Raw genomic sequence first — 24151 nt, 5'->3', positions numbered from 1 at the left:
TCTCTCACATATATATATATATATATATAGAGAGAGAGAGAGAGAGAGAGAGAGAGAGAGAGAGATCTGTATAGATCTGTATATACTCTTAAACCTATAAGATATCTGATAACACAGATACTCTAGTGAGATGTTGCACACGTGATCCCCAAGTAATAGCTTTGCCAGGGAGTCTTGAGTGCTTACACCACAGTGACTCCTCTGGTCCCTCCACCACAGTATTGAAGCTAACTCAAACTCAGCACTTCTTTCTGCCAGGTTGCAGCATACTTGCAGAGTCTGGTCCAGTCTGAGTTCTTGGATTAGGAACTCCTGCTGTCCCTCTCCCTGGCTATGATGGTGAATTCGGCAGACAGGTTCACTGGTACAAAACTGTCTACTGAGTCAAAATTATTTCTGTGCAATCAAATCAGCTACAGTAGTAATAGGCTAATCTGTTACAGTGGTGTCTGTTAGGGCTAGGTGGAAAATACCATACCATGAGACCCTGTTTTGTGTCTCCCTTAGCCTAGAGAAGAAATACACAGTTACAGTATAAGCCTCAGAACCACCCAAATCTTGACTCAGTTAATATGCACTAAATGCAATGGCTGGGTCTCCTCTAATGATGAAAAAAGCCTTCAACGGTATTACAGAATCAGTTATCTAAAGCCCAGGGTCTTGGAGACAGGGTAATACCAGAATGGGGAAGAGAAGAGAACAAAGAAAAAGAAAAAAAGTTTGAGTCCTCTGTCTGTGGGCAGGAGGAAATGGCAGTGGGGGGAAGCTAATGACAGTAAGGGTATGTTATATATATTATATATTTAGAAGAGGATAACAAGGAAAACTGGTATTGAGAAAAATTGGTAGTGAGAAATGCGGATGGGAAAAGAACCTATGACTGATACAAATATTAGAGAAAAAGTTAAAGTGCGACAAATGAAAAAGAGGAGATGAAAGAAAAGAAAAATTGAGAATGAATAATACAGAAGAGAAAAAAGTCAGATAAAGAGATAAGGATAAAAGTAGGGATATAAAGGAATAAGGCAGAATTCCATTACACTTTGTAAATTATATTGCAAGAAAAAAGTCAAGAGGAAAAGCACACACACAAACACACTAAAGAGTATAGGGTAAAATAATGCAATAAAATTGTGTTAGATAATGTACAGAAGGAGGAAAACAGCAAAGAATAAAAATTTTTTAAATGAAAGTAAAAATGAAAACTGAAAAAAAGAATGTAATCAAATAATAATAAAGTTTTTTGTTTTTTTGGATTCGTGCCTCTTCCTCAGCCTAGAGTTAAGGGGCAGAGCCCAAGCCAGGACGTTTTTCTGTTCATGCTGGAAGTCTAAGGTGGTAGCATTCCACCCCCAGAACAGCACTGGGGTGTAAAGATCTGCTTACAGTGAGAACACAGTGCCAGTGTGAGCTTCCACCCCTGTGTAACTCTGGTGGAACCTGGCCTCTGACTGCCTGAGCCCAGTCTATGTTTACCAGCCTCTTTTTCTTTCAGCAGGATCCCTCCCCAGTCTGCTCTCCAACTGCCAGTGTCCTGTGACTGTGGGAACTTGACAGTGTAAAGCAGCTAAGGGGCTGCTCTCGGACCCAGGTTCAGACACACAGCTCTTCCCTATAGTGGTGTCCCCACCAGCTCTTGCTCTGCAATTATGGCTGTGGGCACTGTGCTAAGGACACTCACCAACTGTTAAGTGTGGAAGGCCGTTCTGGAAGCAGTGCCCTGCATTTTCCTTGCTGGTTCCAATTGCTGATTATTCTTTTGGTCCCAGTGCAGTTCTCTCGTTCTTTGTGAGCAAAAAGTCATTAGTTTTACTTTTTCTCCCAGCTGACAGTGACACTACAAGGTCTCTTCTCCAAGGTATTATCTAATTCTTCTGAAAATAGGTGATAATCCTATTTTCTCATCCTTTGTCAGTTCCCTGGTAGTTTCCCAGTAACCTCCACTCACTTTTGTTTCTCTCCAAGGTACAGTTTTCAAGATTCTAGGTACTTTGTCCCGAAGAAGCTGGATTGTTGGCACTGACTGGTTTGCCATCACTGAGTTGACGGGACCTCCATCACTGAGTGTGCAGACATAAGGATGTGGATACAGATTAAATTTTAAAATACCCAAGAGAGTATCTTCTCTAATTATTCTAAAGATATATTTAAGAGATTTCTGTGACAGATTCTGAGATTTCTAGCTTAATGAAAAAGTTTTAAAGCCTAAAATTTAAAAGTCTAAATTTTAGTAAACCTTCTATACTTAGTAAATTTAAATACATAATTTCTTCTCATGTCAGTATTTTCTATGAAATGTTTCCAGAATACTGACAAAATTTCTTTCCCAAGCCCTGGGCAGGGGATTTAGCTCAGTGGGTTCCATCACCTTTCTCGCAAGTGCAAGGACCCAAGTTCTATCCCTGGTACAAAAAAAAAATCCCAGATGCATTTAAAACAGTGGCAAAGTTTTTTTCATTTTGTTTTACTGGATCTTGGGTTTTAAAAATAATGATGACCTTATCCTCTAAACAGGGACACTTTTGAGGATGAAAGGATAGTTTCTACTCCTCTAATTAATACTTTTTATATTATATTTACTTTGTGAAAATGGTTACATTTATTAATCAATTTAATTTCATGACAGCGAGAACATTAGAACAAAATTTGTACTTAAATATCTTTGGGAAAAAATAACTTTGGGAATGCATAAGTAGGAAATTCCTAACAGAAAAGTAAGGTGTTATGGTAGAACTTGAAAGCACTAGGTTGTTTCTGTACCTGTAGATCATCTTGAAAGACCAGATATCTTTGTGACCATTGTCAGTTAATATTTAATGTTGGGGACTGTTTTCCAATCCTACTAAGATTTCATATAGATCTTTTTTTGTTTTTGTTTTTGTCTCTAATCAGAAGTAGCATTACTTTTTGTCAGAAATGTCTTTTCTTATGTCTGTAGTCACCAAACCATTCCCATTTAAGTCTTTAATTTTTTTATAAAGGTAATTTTGGCATAGAGATGATGACTGAGCTGTGTAGTTCTATGCTTGGGTGAAAGAGGAAGGAAAGAAAAGGAAAAGGAAAATGATAGTGCATCAGGGAAAGTATGCAAGGGCCAGCTGACATGTGGGATCTCCCTGATGTGGCGGTTTTATTGTCCATGCTTGAGAGAAGGCAAAAAGAAAACAGACTAAGTATCATTCCAGCTGCTATAGGTAGAGTGGGAACCCCTCCTGCTCCACTGAGGTTGGTGTTTCTCTGGTTGGGTGCCGTGTATTTCTTCCTACGTTTATGCTTGACATAAATGTGAAGTGCCACATGCTCACCAAAAAAGTTGGCTCCCAAACTAAGCTGTGTCTTGTTCTTTTCATGATAGAATCCTTCTTTAGAGAGAAAACAAATATTAAACCATGACATGGAGTAATTCACTGCTAACATTGCTTTTTTTCCTTTTGTACCGAGGATCAAATGCAGAACCTCGTACTTTAGAGGCAGACGCAGCACCACTGAGCTAAATCCTCAGCCCTAACATTGTTTTTTGACATTTTTGGAAATTTTCAAGAAATGTTTGACTTTACTAAGTTGGTGAATAAAACTTCAAATTTCCTTTTCATTTCTTCACTGTAAAGTATCACCTATACAAATAGTCAATGTTAATAGTATTTTCAACTTTATAAAAAAGTCAAATTTAAGTGGTTGGCAATTCTTCTAAAATAGTTTATAAAATATTGAGTGTTTAGTGCTTTTTGGTGGAAGAGGCTTTATAACTTTTATCAAATTCTCATTGACTCCTCAAAAAGGTTAAAAGTAACCATGCTAATTTTTTGTTCTAAGGAGTATTTTTTGAACTGGTGAATGGATTGACTTTTAACACATCCTCAATTAATACAAATTATTTTACAGAAAACATTAGCTACGTTTTATTCTCCAGTTCCCCTCAGAAGAAAGATTGGAACTTGAATTGCTGCTGAAGAATTAGGTTTGAGATTAGGGATTTTCTGTGCTGTTTTATGGAACTTTGAAATAAAACTCTGAAGAACTTATGGATCTCTCTCATTTAATAACTTTAAAAATAGGATGGTCATTACCTCTGTGGATGCATATTGTCTTGAGATGAATGAACAGTGAAGATAGTATTTAATCAAATTCCATGATTCTGTAGATTATCCAAAATTTTTATTTTGAAAATTATTTGATAGTTAATTTTTAAAGAAATTATAAGACAGGGTCAGGGATTTAGCTCAGGGGCATTGAGCCTGCCTCAGAGGTACAAGTTCCAGAGTCTGATCCCCAGTATGGGGGGGTTATAAAACTAATTCTAGTATTTGCAAATGTACTGACACTAAACTGAAGTTCTTCCCCTTTTTCCTGAAATTTTCTCTTGTAGATAGCAGATGCGGAAGAGTTAAAGGAGGAAAAGTATCATTTAAAAAGGTAGCAAGGATGAATGTGTAGCTCAGTAGTAGTACATGCTTAGCATGCACAAGGCTCTGGATTCAGTCCCCAGAACCTAAATAAATAAATTAATTAAAAGGTGATGAGATAACTTCCAGGTCACCTTACCCTTATGTGTAAGTATAAATCTAGCTTTGTCACAGATAGTACAGCTGAGTTAGGGTTTTGTTAGAGATTTAAAAGAACAAGAAAATCCCCTCATTGTTTGAAGTTGTAATTGCTCTCTGTTAAGTTCATGGATCTTGATAATTTTGAGTCCAGAACTGTCCTGTATCTCTTAGTTGCTTCCAAAGAATGAAGCTATCCAGACCAAAAACACATCCTCTTGAGGACAGATGACACAACTCTGTGTAGTTTTCTATTTCTTAGATTACCTTGACTGTACCTGCTTTATTTTATAGAGAATTAATGAGATCAGTCACTGAACTTGATGTACTAAAAAGGTATTTAGCTAAGGATTTAGCTCAGTGGCACCACACCTGCCTCACAAGCACATGGTCCTGAGTTCGATCCCCGGTACCAAAAGAAAATAAAAAATAAAAAGGTATTTACTCTGAGCAGTGACAGTCTTAGGCACCTTAAATGTAAGTATATATCTAAAAATTGAAGAAATTGTAATAAAAATTCTATCTATGAAACCCAATTATACCTTTCCTTAAGACTATTACTTAGAACTTTGGTTTGTAGCAGTTCACTTAATCATAAAGCAAATTCTATTCATCACTTTATGTAAGTGAAACCTGAATATAATATGATTAAATTTTCTTTTATAGAGTTTGGATTCTGACAAACCCATAGAACCAGTAAAAAGATCTCCTCTTCTCCAGGAAACAAACATGGCCAATTTTTCTTACCGTTTCTCCATATACAACTTGAATGGTAAGATGTAATTAAGTGAAGTATACAGTAGAATATTAATTTATATAATGTAGGGACAGTTCCACTATAATTTCAAAAGGTATATGCATGACTTGTCTGAGTTAGCTCTGTTTTTTGATTTGTGCATATTACTAAATCAGATTGTCACAGAAAAGACCATAATATAGTTTTCTAATTGATTTTTTAATGGTTGGTAAAGTACATAACTCAAGTGGGACCCCATAGCAAGATTCATTTGCATTGTTGTTTTCTCACTGGGTTAAAGTCCAATGAATTTTTTTATTAGTAACTTTATAATCAGCACTTATGGCCAAATAATGTACTCTACCTAGTCAGCTTTATAGTATTTGGAATTAACATTCTAGTATTTATTTTTTATATCTTCACTTCTCTTTTTATGCCGTTAGCTCTTTTGATATTAATGTCTCTACCCAGCCATTGACCATACTAATAATAGTTTATTAAAACCTATGATTAAAATTTTGCATGGGGGATGTGGTTAAGACCATGGAATAGTATAGTATTAAATGTTTATAGTGTTTTGTCTTCAAATTCATAATTTTATTTTCATTTTTTATTACTAGTGATCATAAAAGGAGCTTCTATTTGCTTGTAAAGATTTCTCTTGGAATTTAAAGTAAATGAAAAACTGTTAGAAGCATTTTATTTAATTAGTTTTTAGGCCCAGTGGGATAAATTCTTTTGCTTCTTCCCCTACATTTAACTCACTCATAATAAAATGTGTAAATTGTGATTACATATGTTCCAGAAACATGTATTGTTCTTTGCAGAAGCTCTGAATCAAGGAGAGACTGTGGACCTGGATGCACTGATGGCAGATCTTTGCTCAATAGAACAGGAGCTCAGCAGTATTGGTTCAGGAAGTAGTAAGCGACAAATCACAGAAACGAAAGCTACTCAGAAGTTACCTGCTAGCCGACATCCATCAAAGCATGGTACCTTGAAAGGACTATCTTCATCATCTAATAGGATAGCTAAACCTTCCCATGCTAACTATTCCCTCGATGACATCACTGCTCAGTTAGAACAGGCCTCCTTGAGCATGGATGAGGCTGCTCAGCAGTCTGTACTGGAAGACACTAAGCCAGTAGTAACTAATCAGCACCGAAGAACTGCGTCTGCAGGCACAGTGAGTGATGCTGAAGTGCACTCTATTAGTAACTCCTCTCATTCTAGCATCACTTCTGCAGCCTCCAGCATGGACTCTTTGGATATTGATAAAGTGACACGCCCTCAGGAACTGGATTTAACACATCAGGCACAGCCAATTACTGAGGTAAATAGATGGAACTTTTTTTCCTCTTGTTAGTATTAAAATAGGAGGAATTGATCTTTTTGTTTGTTTGTTTGGTTGGTTGGTTTTTTGAATCAAGGTCTCACTATGTAGTTGACCTGGAATTCACTGTGTAGCCCACGCTGGTCTCAAACTCACAGTGATCCTCCTCTGCCTCCAAGTGCTGGGATTACAGGCGTGCACCACCACACCCGATCAGGAATTGATCTTTAAAAGAATGTAGTTTTAATTAATTTTGTTGGTCCTGCATTTAAAATTTGTCAGAAATACTTTTGATCTAACTTTTAAAATCAGACTACAGAAGGAAGATGATTTAGAAAAGATTGTTTCTCCTTTTATTTTTTTGACTTTTTGGAAGTCTTTGAATTGACATCAGTTATTTCAGATGGTTTAAAAATTTAAATGTGATTTGCAAAACCACTAATTGCTATTAAGCTGATAATAATTGCTTTTTAATATACATTTTAAAATGAGAACATAAGAACAGCATGTATATCCTCATTGTAGTCCTTTAAGATTGTAGGTTTCAGGCTGGGATTTAGCTCAGTGGTTCCGCCAGCTGCCTTGCAAGCGCAAGGTCCCAAGTTTGAGCCCCAGTTTGAAGCTGGGTGTGGTGCTGCATACCTGTAAGTAATCTCAGCACTTGGGAGGCTGAGGCAGGAGCATCATCATGAGTTTGAGGATAGCTTGGGCTACATGGTTTGTTCAAGACAGCTTAAACAAAGACTTTGTCTCCAAAAAAAAACCCTTAAAATAGATACTAGTTTTCCAAGTTTACATCATTTGTCACCAGAGTCAATGTGGAATAATAAAAAGAGCTACAGAGCTCTGAAATCTTGGTTGTGAATTTTTTTCTTTGCTACTCATGGGACCTAAATGACCTGTTTAACCTCTCTAAATGCCAATTTCTCATAAGAAAAAATAGTTCTATCTTTGATTCTCTTTAGTCTGTCTTATAGAGTGATCTAAAGAATCAAATGGGATATATATAAACAGACTAAAAAGTTGCCCTGAGTGTGATGGAGTAAGAAGAGTAAGGACTAGATTTGTGATAAGTTGAACAGAATTTGGTGAGAGAAAATTCTTCACTGAGTTCTTTTCATTAAGAAGACAGCGATTTTCTTGTAGGATAGTACCAAGAAAGGAGAAAATGGGGCAAAATGTAGTCAGCTTTTTTAGTGAGTTTGTGAATACATACTATTTAATTAGTACAATAGATTAAAAGAATATTTATGAATAATCAGTAGTAATATAAAATGTGAAACATTTAAGGAATTTCAGGGAAATTTAAATTTTGCACTTATTTAACTATTGATTTTTTTCTCTCCATTTTATTTAATTATTTAGATTAACTTGTTAGTGACTTTTGTTCTTACTCATGAGCTTTGGTTCTATGGAATATAAAAGAAACATGACAGTGTGTTTCAGAGATAAACTTGAATTTTATTGCAGAGAAAGTCAGCAAATCATATCACTCTCAAAAAGTTTAATTTATTTAAAATTAAACTTTACCTAAGTGATGTATATTCTATAGAGAACTTAAAAACTTCTTTCTGCTTTCATTGGTAATTACTATTCCTGGGACCTAAATAAGTTATTTAACCTCTCCAAATGTCATTTTCTCATAAGGAAAGTGGAGTTAGTACTATTTGATCTATTTTCCTTGTAAGATAGTTCAAAGAATCATATGAGTAAAAAATAAAAGAAATTTGGCTTCTACTTGGCTTTCTACTTTGCTTCCAAGTACTTCACATGTGCCATTTCATTTAAGCCTCATACCACTCATCATATTATTTCTTTGATAAGTGGATTATTCCATCCAAGTCAAGAGGAAAGAGATTAAGTAGGTCAAATAACTGGGAAGTCTATATTTGAATTCTCAGGCCTCAACTGCTTACAGATTTTCCTCAAAATCCTAAAGCATGTTTGTTAAAAATGATTATTTCTTGAATGTTAAAGAATATTTTAGCATAAAAATTCTCCATGGATGCACATAAAAATCAATTATAGAATAATTTCAGTATTCTTTTGAAGTTAATCAGCAATAGTGATCATTTGCTAGGTTTTTAAAATTAGAATTCATTGGGCCAGGGATTTAGCTCAGTGACACCGCATTTGATCCCTGGTATTGGGAGAGAAAAAGCCAGGAATTTAGCTCAGTGACACCTTGTTTGATCCCTGGTATTAGGGGAAAAAATTAGAATTCATTGTAATTAAAATAAATTCTAACAAAGTCTGTCATCCCTTGTGAAATTATTTTGCATTTCTTTTACTCATCATTATAATTTATTCATGTTAATTAATAAAATGTTTCAATTAGAAAACAGTATAAATTTAATTCATAATTGCATGTTATAAACTTTCTGTAAAATAGTATTTATAGATTAAAGGTTAATGTTAAACTGTACCTTCATTTTTTTTCTGGTGGCATTTAACTTAGTCCTTTGAATTTGGAATTTTACATATGAAAAAATATTTTTAAAGTGTAAATACTTCTTAAAGCTATTACTGTAGTTTATAATAGTTTTCAAAGGTTTTGCTAACTATTAAGAAAACTTGAATTATATTATGATGGAAAAATTGCCTGATTGCACTATTAAAACTTTAAATTTATAACTCATATGTAAACAGTATTTTAAAGTTTATGATGTGCAACAGAGCATATCATAGCTTCAGTGAACCCCAAGTTTCCTTCACCTTCTAGGACTGTTTTAAGACCTAATTTGTGAAGAAATGTAAAGGTGTTGCACAGAAAAAAGTGATTATATTTTGTAACATTTGGAATGTGATCTCACTGGCATCGAGGCTCCAGATATTCATTTCTTATTTGCTGTAGCTACTTTTCTCATAAAAGTCTAGTGGCTTCATTTCACTGAAATGTATTCACGTGTACCAACTTGGTGTGGAATCCAGTTTCCTTGATCTAGTGAGGTTTAACAACAAAAGGAATAGCTGTCAGAGGAAACAGGCTAAAGGTTTGGTGAAAGTGTGACTGAGGAAAAGTCTAGTTCACATAAACTTTTTTCAAACCCTCTCCCCTAGTCAACACTGGCATTTATGCCCTGATTCTTAGTGTATTTCTTGGAAATCTGTGTGTGTGTGTGTGTGTGTGTGTGTGTGTGTGTGTGTGTGCACATAGAAATAAAAATGTCCTTATTTGGTTTTCAGTCAGTTTTTTTTTCTGTTTTGAGTTTGTGGAGGACTAGTAAGGGACTTTTTTAAACAAGGATAGAAATATATTCATCTGTTTTTAAAGTTGATAGGGGCTATAAAATATAAAGGAAATGGTTTAAAGAGCATTTGAACATTTACTGACTATAGTAGCCAGTAAAAGGAGAGAAAGAAGAAAAGTGGGGTAGAAAATAATAAAAGCTGCTATATTGATTGCTAGTTCTGTTAGTCATTATGCTCTTCATTTGTTAATGTACTAACTCTGCACATCACCTTTGGAGTAGGTACCAGTACCCCTATTTTACAGTAGAAGGAATTAAGGCAGAGAGTGCCTGCATAACCTACACAAGGATTTGAATCCAAACAGTCTAGTTGAGCTCAAAGGAAGGGGAATCAAGAGTAGACCAGCCAGTGCTCACAAGGCCTAAAGCCAGACAGAAAGAACTACATGTGCAGGAGCGGGGAAAGCCAGAGGTTTATGCCGTAACATCCCCCTCTGGTGGTGTTTTAGTATATTTTTGAATATTTTAAGTTAAAATTTAGGGAATGCAAATGAAATCTATTAAGGCTTAAATAAAATACAAATGAAATAAATTAAAATACAAATTTTCTATTCTTAGACTAATGTAATAAAATTATAATTTAATTCTTATAGAAATCTTTGGTGATAAATGCTTTTTAGCTTCTTTTTATACTAAGGAAATAGGTTAAATAAGTCCAAAATCATATTGCTACTAAATGGCCTAGCTGGGCTTGAACAAGGCACTCTAATCCTGGAATCTTCATTCTTTACTATCATGCTGTGCTTATTTTCAATGTAATTAGTACTTGTGAAAAATACATACATGTGTTACTAAAAATGAATGCATCTATTTTAGTGAAAGGATGGGTGCATAAACCTCTACTTCTTTTTCTAATTGTGTTTATGTCATACAGAAGTGTTTTATTTTTAACCACTATTTTGATATAAGGCAGTTTCTTGATAAAGATTTGGCTCCTGGGTTTAGATTCATACATTTCAATACATGTTCTTTCACTCTTATCACAAGGATTCTGGCTTGCAAATGGTATTTCATTTAGCAGTATAAAGTTTTTGAAAGATCAGTAGAGAATAACCTTATAATGCAAATGAAAGTTTCAGAAAATGACTAACTTTAAAACATTGGCCCTTAATTCATTTTTCCTACATGTTTTGATTACAGCTTTTACATGTATGTAAGTAATGATCAAGAGTAGGTAAGATTGGAATTGGGGTAGATAATGTGGTAATAAACCATTTAAGTACTTTGTGGAAACGGTACCTAGTTAACATTAAATTAATTATATTCTGTAATCCAGTTTCATTTTTGTTAATATGACAACATAAATTAAATTTTTGTCTATATGCTATTTTGTCATTTCACATATTCATTTCTTACAAGGATGTGTTGAACCTTAGTAAACATATATTCTGTCATACTGCTCAGTATGATACACAGTTAACTTTGTTGAATACTTTAGCTTCAGATTGTTTTTAAATTGAACCAGTAAGTCTTTGGAAATGGGAACTTGTGCAAGGTTGAGTCATGAGAAAACTATTTTTTAAACTTATTTTGATTTCTTGCTTGTTTGTTTTATTTGTTTTGGTACCTGGGATCGAACTCAGGATCTGGTGCTTGCAAGGCAGGTGGTGGAACCACTGAGCTGAATCCCTGGCTTTAAACTTATTTTGAAATAATGTTAAACTTTTTTCTTTCCTTTGGTACCGGGATTAAACTCAGGATCTTGCATTTGCCAGGCAGGTGTAGCTCGCCACTGAGCTACATCCCCAGCTTGAAATAATGTTAAACTTCTAAAAACATGAAAATTGGGAAATTCATTGACAAATTTACTAATTGTTAACATTTTGCCCATTCTTTATCATTTATCATTCTTTTAAAGTACTATACGTTTCTTTCCCTTTGAGCCATTTGCAAGTTGGTTGCATTTGTCATGTCTCTTTATCCTTAATTAATACCTGAGCTTCTATTTCTTAAAAACAAGGATATTGGCAGTATAGATTTAACAGGCCTACTGTTAATCTAGTAATTGAAACAGTACTATAGAACATGTTTAATGAGAAAATATAGAAACAGAAAAGCAAAAACAGTCTTGATCTGCCTTGTGTGGCATGAACACTGTTCATATATTCATAAATATTTGAGTGCCTAGGCACTGTCCTGGGCTATAAGGGATAAAACTGATCATAGCACACAGTTCCTTATGAAGTTAAACTCCAGGGGTATGAAATGAGGTACAGAATAGACCACCAACAAGTATTGGCAGTGTTATATGCAAACACCATGACTGGAAAGACAAAACATTTTAGTTAAAAGGTAACTTTGAAGATGAATTGCAGAATGCATCACAACTTGATGCAAGATTTGAGGGATAAAGAATGCAGAGAATTAAGTTATTAGTAATTGGCTAGGAAATGGAGGAACTATATAGCATGAATTAAGGAAATTTGGTAGCACAGAGGAGAAAATTATAGTCTAACAAGAGAAAGGGATCCAGAACAGTTTTTTGTTCTACCTGTAATTAGCTAGTCTGGTTGAGTATCAAAGACTGAAATTTAGAGGAGGAACTAATAGGATCTGATATGTGCTTAGCATTGAAAGGGAAACAGCTATTCACATAGAACTAAGGAGGGGGGTGGTGAAAGAATCTGGATTTAGTCATAAAGGTATACTTTAGTAAGGAAGATATTCATAATGGATGTGATTTTTTAGTCATTGAGAAAAGTATGGTCTATGAAAGAGGGAGAAAGTAAAAGCTGGAAGCTTATAGAGCATGGAGACTTAGAATAGTCATTGAAGAGATGATTTGACTGAATGAAGGGAAAAGATTGAGTACTGGCAAGCAGTGGTCAAAACCAAGATTGATTTACATTGGACATAATGTTTCTGTGTAGTTCTTCCATACAGCTATATTGTATTGCAGTAGAATGAGGTGATTAAAAGTATTAAGGGTGAAGATCATCTGATTCTTACCTAATTTTTGCATAAAAGAATGAAACGTTATTGCATGCAACTTTTCATTACTATTTTGTTCATTTCTGTGATCTTTTTTTTCTTCCTGCATGATAAAGAAAGCTACCCTTTCACTTCCTTTACCTTTCATTTTCTCCCTTCCTCCATTTTCACAGCATGCTATTTCTCTGAGATGTCCCAGCAAGCAGGCCCACCGTCATACTGACTTCACAGAAGAACAGGCTGAGCTGACACCTGTAAGTTCTATAAACATGTCATAGGACTGCTTAAGTATCAGTGAGGAAGAATGCTTTCACTGGAGCCAAGTGATACAACCTTGTCATATACCCTCAGTTTTTCAAATCAAAATTAATCCAAGGGAACAAGGCCAAATAAGCAACTTTATGATAGGGTAACTAATGGTCAGATGGTAGCATGTATGATATACACAATTTTATATTGGAACCTGAGACCATGTTTTGTTATCCTGAAGCTAGGGGCTTTAATCAATTTCTTAAGATAGTAACAAATTTTGCTGTTCTTTAGGAGAGGATTACTAAGCAGAATTATTCTGCACTGTGCTTAACTGAAAGCCTAGTTTCTTCAAAAGTATATTTTCTAGTCAGTGGTTGACAAATCTGGATCTTCAGAGCTGCATAATCCTTACAGCAGCCACGAGCACACATGGCTTTAACTAAGATGTGGTTAAGCCAAATTGAGATGTGTTACATGAACAGAATACACATTGGATTTTGAAACTTCATATGACAAAAAGAATATAAATATACTTGGCTAATTCTTGTATTTACCATTTCAATTGTTTTGGATATTCTTGGTTACATAAAAGATGAATACTTCATTGTTTTCTTTTTACACTTATAAAATTAGTGTGGCTACTCTAAAATTCTGAATTACATTTGTGGCTTCCTTGCATTATATTTCCATTGGTCAGTGTGCTGCCTCACAGTCATCTGTGAAGCATAAAGGAAAAACCCCTAGAGCCCTAAACCTGCCCTCCCTCGCCCGTTATCATAACCCTGTAATAGGTTATATCCTGCTGAATGAAAAACACTTCACCCTTTTCCAGCTGCTGCTCCTCCATTCTTAAGCATCAGCTACACTTGCAGTAATACGTACATGCCTTCTGGTTTCTTCTGTTTCTTCTGCAGCAGTACTTAATCTTTTTAGACCCAACACCCTCATTTTATAAGAAATATATAACACCATCTTTACCATCCATCCCAAACTCATAGTTAATACAATCTGCCTACATACATATTTTTGTAAGTGAATGTAATGCTCTAACACCTAATATGAAGGAGAAATTTTTAAAATTTATAAAATATATTTATCAGTATATTAACAATTGGCCACTGGTATCAAAAGACATTTTTTAGGGGCCAGGGATTTAGCTCAGTGGTTTGGTGGCCTGCCTTGCAAGCGCAATGACCCAGGTTCAATCCCTGGTACCAAAAAACAAACAAACAACAAAAAAAAAAAAAAAAAAAAAAAAAAAAAAAAAAAAAAAGACATTTTTTTAAAAAGTAGTTAAATTCTACCCCCTTTTATAATCAGGAACTTTGTCTGGGCCCAGTGGTATATACCTATATTCCCAGAACTTGGGAGGCTGAGGCAGGAGGACTGTAAAATAAAATTCAGGTCTCCCCTAGGTCATTTAGTGTAACCCTGTCCCACATAAATAGATCCTATGATGTAGGTCAGTGTGAAGAACCTAGGTTCAATCCCCAGTAGTATAATAAAAAAGATTTAAGTGAAGTAAGAATATCAGAAGTGTGTGTGTTTGTCTGTTTCAAATAAGGAAGCCAGATGTGGTAGTGTATGCCTATAAATCTCAATACTCTGGAGGCTGAGGCAGGAGGGACACAATTCCAAGCTCAGCCTGGCCAACTTATTTTGAGATCCTGTCTCAGAATTTTTAAAATATTAAAAAAGGGAATGGGCACTGTTCATTCAAGAGATGCAAATAAAAGCAACGCTGAGATTCCATCTCCGAAAAAAATGGCTGTTATCAAGAAATCAACCAATAACAAATGATGAGAGGCTGTGGGGGAAAAGAAACCGTTCTCCACTGTTTGTAAGAGTATAGACTAGTGTTACCACTGTGGAAATCAGTGTGGAGATTCCTCAAGAAACTAGGATTAGAGTTCCCATTTGACCCAGCTATTCCCCTTCTGGGTATCTTTCCAAAGGAGTTGAGAGCATCATACCACAGCATTATATGTGCAGCCCAGGTTTATAACATCACAGTTTACATTAGTAAATAGCTAATCTTGGAAACAGTCCAGATGCCCACCCACTGGTGAATGGATAAACAAAATATAGTTCTTTTATACAGTGCAGTACTACTCAGCCATAAAGAAGGATAAACTTGAGATATTTCTGGGTAAATGGATGCACTTTGAGATCATACTCTTTAAGTAAAATAAATCAGACACGTGTAAATATCACATTGTCTCTCTCATGTGAAAAACTGAAAGTGTAAATAAGGACCAAAATGTATAATGGATATTGTGAAATAGGAAGAAATTGTTCAGAAGGAAAGAGGAATTAGGGAGTGGGAAAGGAAGGAAGGGGAAAGAAAAGAATAAAATGGAAACAAAGCTTTTTAAAGGGATTGAAGGGAGGGTAGCGGAATGGGAAAAAAGGAATCAAGATACATCATGTACAGGTACAAATTCCCTATGATGAATGTGATCATTATGTATATCTAAATTATACCAATACAATTAATAAAATTTAAGGGGGGTAGGGCTGGAGATATAGTTCAATGTGAAGTGCTGGGTTTAATTCCCAATACTGGGGGGAAAAAGGAAAAGCAGAACAAATGGCGTCCCAGAATTAAAATGTGTTTTGGTAGCAGATATACACTTGTATGTGGTAAGAGAAAAGTGCAAATAACTGAAGTAGGAATGATTTGATAAGACAGTTTATAGACGAAGGAAGTAGGGAAATACAAAATTCTTGTGAGAGGAGTGTTTTTTTTTTTTTTTTACTTCAAACTAGATTTTTATCAGTGCAATAATTTTCCAGTGTTATGAACAGCTCTTTATATTTGAAAAAAGGAAAGCAGAGTTGCCTCAACTTATTTCACAGAGCAAATGCATTCCTTAAAGTCATTAAAAGTAAAAACTTCATGAAATTATTTTGTATGTATATCTAAATGAAGTTAGGTTCTAAGTTTGGGTTATTACAAACAGGATTTCCCATCTTTGTGATTTTTCCTTGTATGAACATTTTTAAGAATCACATGGGACAAGTTGTGGGACTTTTGTGTGACATTTTTCTATACTTGCAGGGCATCTAGCATTTCTGCTTCCCTCCCATTAAATACTAATAATTCTTCTCTGCACTTCATTATGACAGACCAGAATGTCCTTCACTATTTTATGAAATTCCCACTTGAAGACAGTGATACCATTGCAGGTCTCAAATTTCTTTGTTCTATCCTCCTCTGCAACCCCAACTGCATCTTTAGAAGCTCACTTATCCTTCAGAACTATAAGCTTTTTCAGACTACTCATCCCCCTGTTTTGTTATAGGTACTCATCTCCTGAATGTCCCATTCCACCTAACACTGCCCTGTCATTGCCAGTGAAGACATCCGTGTCTACCTATTAGATTCTAAATTCTCTCAAAGTGGAAGTGACTGCCTGCCTTTATTACCTTTTCATCTCCAGTGCCTGGCATGTTTCCAGAATCAAAGTTAGAACCTGAAAAATATTTGAATAAATTGATGGGGGGGGGATGGAACAGAGGAAAACAAGCCCATAAAATAAATTCCAAATAAGCCTCTTGACTTTGTGTTTATAGGGATATACAAAAGAAAATTTTAAAAGTCTCTACTTAGATGAAGCTATGTACATTTTTTGTTAACATGTCTTCACCCCAAGACTGGGGTGAAGTACCCAAACCAACTATCTTTTACCCTCCTCAATCCTTCAACTACACCCCACTCATTTCATACCTCTTGCATCCCTCTCCAGTAACCAGCACTCCTTGTCCACTCCCAGACATGCATGTGTGCACATACCCACACTCACTCACACCCTACCCTTTCTAAATAGCAAGGAGTTCTGAGAGCAGTTTATGGCTGTGTTTGGCTGACTGACTGGTACCATAGGATAAGATAGATTTTTTAAAAGCATTTATTGAGAAGAGTTCACTGCCTTTGGTTTCTATGTCTGTTCTTTCTGCTACAGATACCTGTAGCATAGATGAAAGGAACATGGATCTGTGCTCTTTTACCAACTAGGTAGTGAATTGCTACATCCATGCACAACATATTATGATCATGTTTAGCTGTTGTTTATGGTTTCATGTTTAAGTTGTGTCATATTTTTGGGTCATCAACCATAATAATTGTCCCCTATTAAGCTATTTTAGCATTTTAAAACAGATTAACTTAATGAGTCTTGAAACAAATGTGATTAAATATCATTGCCTCTCACTGCTCATATTATAAATTTGGGGAGACTTGAGATGATATAAATTGAAGAATTTGAGCAAAGTTTTTTATTTAAATCTTAAATTTGAATTTGATGTTGAAATTACATTTAGTGTGAATAACAAAAACTGGGAATAAGAGCAGTGAAAATTATAGTTGCTCTTTTTAATTGTTCTTTTCATTCTTTATGCTTCTCTGTTTTCTCCTTGGTCTTGGCAGATCACTAACCTTGAACTAAATTGAATTTTCAGACATTTCTGCATACCTAATATCTTTGTGGATGAACCAATATTTGTCTTTAGGAGGACTGTACCATCTAGGTAAATGAGAACTAGGGATAATTTTCTCTGTTCTTACTACTATTTGATCTTATAAGTGGTAATCTTAGTGAATATATTCAATTTTTCTTTAACCTCAGTTTCTTGTTTGTTTATTTTTGAGTGAGTGAGAGAGATGGGACTACTTTCATCTTGAATTGAAACACAGTTTTAATATTACAGGCCATAAAACACCACATAGCAAACTCAACAGTGTTAATCTAAGCAGATTAAATCAGTACTGTCTTCTGTAATGGTGTTTCCAATCTTAAAGTACTATTTTTATCACATAGGATCATTTTCTTCTTAAATGGGTGCAGCTCTAGTATTGTTTGTTTGCATAAGTTTCTTTCCAAAGAATTAATTTGTCAGAACAACTTAGATTTACTGCATACTATAGCATAACAGAACTTCTTTGTGTAACTCCACTCAGTTGTGCTGTTATTGCCCATACTGACTAGTACATACATAGAATTAAAAAATGAATACTAATTCAAAGTTATTTAGGACAGGTAAGTCCAGATGGCATATATATCACAAAGGATAAATACAACTGCATAAACTTAGAGCATGTTATTAAAAAGTTATTAAGCCAGGAAACACTGTTCACAAATCATTTTATGAAAATATGTCTTGGTTATTTTAAACCAGGGGTAAGACTTCTTAGTATTTTGTTCATATATTTCATTTTTTATTTAAGTCCTTTACTGTGCAGCAACATGGTCCGATAATGAGTGGTTAATAAAATTTTATTGAAAACAAGTGTCTTATGAGGCAAACCATTTGAGTGTTTTTCCTCTTGGGGTGACTATCACTGAATTGATCAGAAACAGTTGGAGAAATTTTCAAGTGATGTGGTCTTATTGTGTCCCTATCAGTTTATACTATTTAAAGCTGTGTGGTCCTTACATAGGTTTTAACAACAGGAAGGAATATGCTTAGTCACTGACTCAGATGTGTATTTATTTATACTCTTTGCACAACACTCATGGATACTGGCCTAGAAGCCAAACTGGCTCTGTGATCTTTTTTTTTTTTTTTTTTTTAATGAACCAAGGATCAAACTTGGGACCTTGTGCTTGTGAGGTAGGCGGTGGAACCATTGAACTAAACCCCCGGCCGAGCTCTGTGATCTACGTATGTTATCCATTTTTCCAAAGAGCCAAAACATCGAGAAGATTCACCTGGGACATATCTGTAGGCGTGTATGAGGGATAAGTTCTTTACCTCCCCTTCCTTTACTTTCTCTTTTTCTTTCTGTCTCTTTTAAAAATTTTTTATGGACATATTTTATTCAGTTTATTAAAAAGATATGAGATTAATTATAGAGAATCATTCTTGTCTACTTTATATTTTAAACATATAAAGCCTCCACTGACTTCTGTTATTTCTTTTGTTTTGTTTTGTTTTTCTCTTTTTCCTGCACAAGCACTCCTATTTGGACAGGGAAACATCCCTTCTTCTGAGAAACATTGCAGGAAAACCTTCTCATTTGCTGACCAAGGTGACACTGCTGCTTTTCTCATGCATGTAACTGTTTACTGCCTTGTAGGTAGAATATCATTTCTGTTTTTGATTGTACTCTCACATTATTGCTTTGCTATTTTAGCACATTTAGAGGTATTTTTCATCTTACTAAAGGTAATAGCCTACCTGATCTTAATTACTATCAGAAAATATTGAAGAGTAGCAAATATTTTCAGGAATTTTCATTAGTTTTTAAATTTCTGTAAATGCCTAATGGTCTTAAGTATGTTGCAATTTTCAAGTTTGATTTTGTATTATATTTTAAATTCTAAAAAAAGTACTTTAATAAACTTTATTTTTAATGGTTATCCATGCTGTTTCTGTAGCAAGTTTTATAATTTGTGTTTGCATTATCTAAGCATTGACTTGTATAAACAGAATCTTGGTTTATATTTACTTGAAGTGGAAAAGAAGGCTGCAATTCTCAGTTCTTTTTTTTTTTTTTTTCAATTTTCAGTTCTTTATCCTCAAAATAGTTTGAATCAGTCCAGCTGAATTTTCAGTAGGCTAGTATTTACAACAGTTCAATATCCCTTAGCAATTATTAACCAGGGAAAAGTGAGTCAGGAAGCTGAATAGCTTTCTACCTATTTTCAAATCATTGCCTTATTTTATTATCTTACTTAAATACTATAATATTAATTCAAGAATATCAGTGTTGCTTAGTTTCTGAAAAATGTCCATAGTACTTTTGAATAATATCTCAAGTTCTGTCAGAGTTTTTTGTTGTTTTTATTGTTCATTTTTGCCAACCTTCTAAACTTTTGAAAGATGAAAGATAAGCTAAAATGAAAACCTCCCCATGAAGTAGCTCAAAGAGAAGACCCTTTGACAAAGTGAATAAAGGAAGCTTTCTCTTGCCCACATTTCTCTTTATAGTAGGTCTATGAGAAGAGGTAGAAGCATAAAGATCAGGCAAGGGTAGATATTTGAGTAAATTGTAGCCATACTTTATAACCAGAGCAGAGTTTTTCTGTGCGGTACTCTGTGTGCTGTCTGTTCTTGGAATCCACGCTCATAGTTTCAAGTAGGGTCTGTGTTGTAGATCAGCTCTTCCTCTTCAGAGTACCACACTTTCAGTGAGCTGTTAGGGTTGCTGGAAGAACACATCTTACTGATACATCCCCCAGGTGTTTAGCCACCTTGCCCATCTTCTCCCTGGGGTCCCACAATTTATATCCATCTTATTTTGCCTAGAATACTACTACTCCCCTAGTGACCCAGGTTGAGCTGGCTGATCATCCTTTGCACCTTTCTTCTAACTATCTTAAACCTGTAATGAAGTATGTCATAATCTCTAAGGATTTATTCGGTTTGCCCATTCATCTCATTTTCATTGCCCCCACTTTAATAATAGGCCCTTATATCTTATCAGCACTGCAACACTTGTGTCTTTATCTTTACCTTTCAGTCCTCTGGTCCACTTTTGTACACTGTTCTCAAATGTTTTATCATTATTTATTTAATATTTATTGAGCCATATACTGTGCTGAGTGCTGGTATTCAACATTGTATAAAATGGACATACTCCCCAACTCTAGGAGCTCACAATCTATGAATTTAATAAAAAACAATCATGTAAAAAATTTAAACTGTTGAATGCTATGAAGAAAACAAGGTAAAGGAATAGAGAACTGAGAAAAGTATTAGGGCTCCATTTAAATTAGATAGATCAGAAAGGGCTCTTCTAAGTGGGTGACATTTAAGCTATAACCTGAAGAATGAAAAGAGTTCAATCCCCGGTACCGAAAAAGAAAAAAGAAGCTAGTCTGTGGGAGAAGGGGTTGTTCACTGTAGGTAGGCCAAGAGAAAAAGCTTGGTGTGGGTGAGAAGCTGAAGAAGAATCATGTTGTTAGAGCCACCTTAGGTAAGTGAAGGTACACGTGTCTTGATTTGGGTTTGGAGAGGCAAGAAGGAGCCAGATCATTGAAGCCATACCAAGGCTTTTACATTTTTCACTAAATGCACTGGGAAACTATTAGAAAGAATTGCTTCATTTACCCATTCAAAAAACAATTTGCTATTGTCTTTGTGCCAGTGTTTACAGCGGAGATAGGCCAATGAATGAAACAGAGTTCCTCCCATAGGGAGAATTGCTTTTAGCAAGTTTCGGGTAAATGGGCTCAGTAACTTATCATCTCCCTCTGCCCAGAGTCAGCAATACTGACTGCAGTATTAGAGCTATTCCTACCCAGCTCTATCTCCCTTCTGTAAACCACCCCTTCTTTTATGCAGCAAGAGATTTTAGCAGGAATATCACTCAGTTACATAGAACCTAAGCATTTAGAGGGGCCTTGGGATAGACCACTCTACCTATATGCAAGAGGCAGCAGAAATTCCTAGGCAACCCAAGCCACTGGCTTCTCAGATGAGCCTTTGCCTTGGTGCTAATGTCACTGCCCTCTCTAGCAAAGCACCTGGCTCTTTTCAAGCTGAATTAAGGATGTATTGTGTGTGAGTGAGTGACTGTGTGTGCGTGCGTGCGTGTGTGTGTGTGTGTGTGTGTGTGTACTGGAGATCAAACCAGGTCCCTTGCATATGCTCAGCAGGTACTCCCTATTGAGCTACACCTCAGCACCACCTGTGTGGCAGTCTGGCTCTCCCTACAAAATAGCCTGATGCACCAGTTTCTGAGCCCTCCTCTGAGACGTCTGTCTAAGTTTTAGAATGCTCAAATGTTAACCGCCATTTTCTTTGCTTCTTTATTAAAATACTCTTAGGAATGTCTTTTTGACAAGCAATTTTTTATTTACTAATAATCTGAAAAGTTTAAGCTGTAACCCTTAAGGACAATACGAACTGTACTGTTGTGGTGGAATAAATAACCATTTGGTAACTACAATACCTGTATGATCTTGGAAAGATAACAGGCTTCCTAAACTTTGGTTAATTGGTACAATGGATATAATGATAATACTGGCTTTATATTGTTTTGTTGAGGTTTAAATGAGATACATGTGTAACAAGCCTTATAGTGTGGCAAGTTGAAGATGTTCAGTTAATATTTTCTTCTTGGAGACTGTTGATTGTATCATTTCTTAAGAGGAAATTGTTATCTTGGTTCTAAGCAGTTTTATAGAATAAATTATTTAATGGGAATTAGATTGTTTATATCACTCCAAGTTCTCTTTGAATCATTAATTTACATTAAAGTTGTAATCTGTCAAATAAACTAGATTCCAAAGAATCTGTCTAGCCCCTTAATTTCAGCTGGGCTTGTTTTGAACCCATAGGCCTTTAATTTCTCAGCTGCAGTAATTCACTGGCCCTCTGCAGCTGTGACTAAGTACAGGTATTCTAATTCTTACCACACAGAGTACTTTCTAACACTTTTTAACCATGGCATTGGTTTTCATTTAATCAAAAATCTTCACTAAGTATTTGTCTTTCATGTAAATTTGAGGAAGCTTGGCATTTGATGGTCACTGATAGCCACACAGCTGTAGAAAATGGGTTGTTTCTGGATCTTTTAAACAAAGAGGAGAGAAAGTTTTTGTATGTATGAGGTATCTTTCATTATGTTTAGGGTAGTTGTAAGACAATGTGAAGAAAAGGGTAGTCAAAAGATAAGGGGCACACAAGGAACTTGATCATTATGTACTAATAGAGTTAAGACCTGAGTTTGTCAGGAGAGCATGAGATGAAGAAAGCTTTTTCCTTTGTATTAGTCATTGAACATAGATTTTCATTGCCTTATAATCTTAGAGATCTTCTAAATATACCATCTAAACACATTAGCAAAGATTTATTGCTCTTTCTTGTATTGTGTAACATTAGGATCTTAAGACAATTTCTTCTTTCACAAGTTTAAGATAATAGTTTTGTCTTAACTATAGTAGATGCAAATATAACTCACAGAGAAGAGGCTTAACATCTACAGGAAACATAAAATACTATGAATTTTTTTTTCTTTTGATACTGGGGATCGAACTCGGGTCCTTGTGTTTGCAAGGCAGGTGCTGGAACCACTGAGCTAAATCCCTGGGGAAAATACTTTGAAATTTGCAATTTGAGTCAAGTATTTTCATTTTTAGTTTTGCTCCAGTAATGATACTCAGATAAACTAGCTTTTAAATTTGAGAGTTCTTACACAAACCAATTTATATAGCTATTGAAGAGTAGCATTTGAACAAATGGAAGAATAGCTGGATTTGGATTTGTTAAAACAGCTCCATCTAATATACTTTACATAAAAATGATGGTTCATATTGATGGTTAGGAAGCCTAATTGGTTTATTATATGTTAATGAGTTGTACACAATCTCTTACTTGTTTAACCCTTCTAGTGTATGGAGCAGAAATTGATTTATGAGTGTAAGATAATCCTATAATTGAAAATTTTGTATGTCAGTGCTTCAAATACTAAAAATGGGAGCATAAAATTTTCATATTTATAATATCAGAATGTAATATTTAAATATTTATTCGTGTTTTAGGTAGACTTTATTTTTACGGCAGTTTCAGGTCCTGATGTGTCCACCACTGTGAATATCAGGCATAGTAGTTTCAGTGCCCTGAAAATCCTCTGTGCTCTGCCTGTTAGCTCCTCCTCTTTAATCCTTGGTAACCACTGACCTTTGTACTGTCTCCATAATTCTGACTTTTCCAGAGTATAGTATAGTTAGAATTATACACCAGATTGACTTTTTTCACTTGCTAATGCTTCCTTCTGTAAGACCTAAAGTCTCACTTCCACTCCATGGAGCGTGAACAGCCAAAAAGGCCTCCACGATGCTGGGCCCTAACACCCAGCGAGGCTCCGGGAGCTCGACGGAGAAACGAGAAACCCAGGAAGGAACACACCAGGCTAGATGGTAAAGAGACCTTTATTAGTCTGGCCAGATGGCACTCCCGGAGCCAGGTGGCTCAGAGAGGCAACTGCTCAGGGGCTGAGGTGCTTTTTATAAGGTTTTTCTAAACAAAGAGTCAGGGAATTCACAGAACAAGACTGCAAACACATTGCTTATCTTATGCAGGAAATGTTCTAGGGTCACCTTTTGTCAAACCATTTGCCCCTGGGCGGGCTGTTAACCAAGGTAGCAATTAGCATATG

The 24151-nt window shown here is 35.3% G+C and overlaps 1 protein-coding gene across 1 annotated transcript in view; it reads left to right on the top strand.

Annotated features, from left to right (window-relative positions):
* The window catches only part of Raph1 (Ras association (RalGDS/AF-6) and pleckstrin homology domains 1), a 58366-nt gene that overhangs the window by 8637 nt on the left and 25578 nt on the right, over window positions 1–24151 (top strand). Inside the window, exons 2-3 of the mRNA XM_033764572.1 lie at window positions 5208–5313; window positions 6105–6610. Of these exons, the coding sequence (XP_033620463.1) occupies window positions 5208–5313; window positions 6105–6610 (612 nt within the window). The remainder of the gene's footprint in view (window positions 1–5207; window positions 5314–6104; window positions 6611–24151) is intronic.

This window comes from Fukomys damarensis, unplaced genomic scaffold (genome assembly GCF_012274545.1).
Source record: "Fukomys damarensis isolate Sample0158 unplaced genomic scaffold, DMR_v1.0_HiC HiC_scaffold_16, whole genome shotgun sequence".
Taxonomy (NCBI): domain Eukaryota; kingdom Metazoa; phylum Chordata; class Mammalia; order Rodentia; family Bathyergidae; genus Fukomys; species Fukomys damarensis.
Note: the sequence above shows the minus strand (reverse complement) of the source record. Positions and strands in the feature narration are given on the sequence as shown.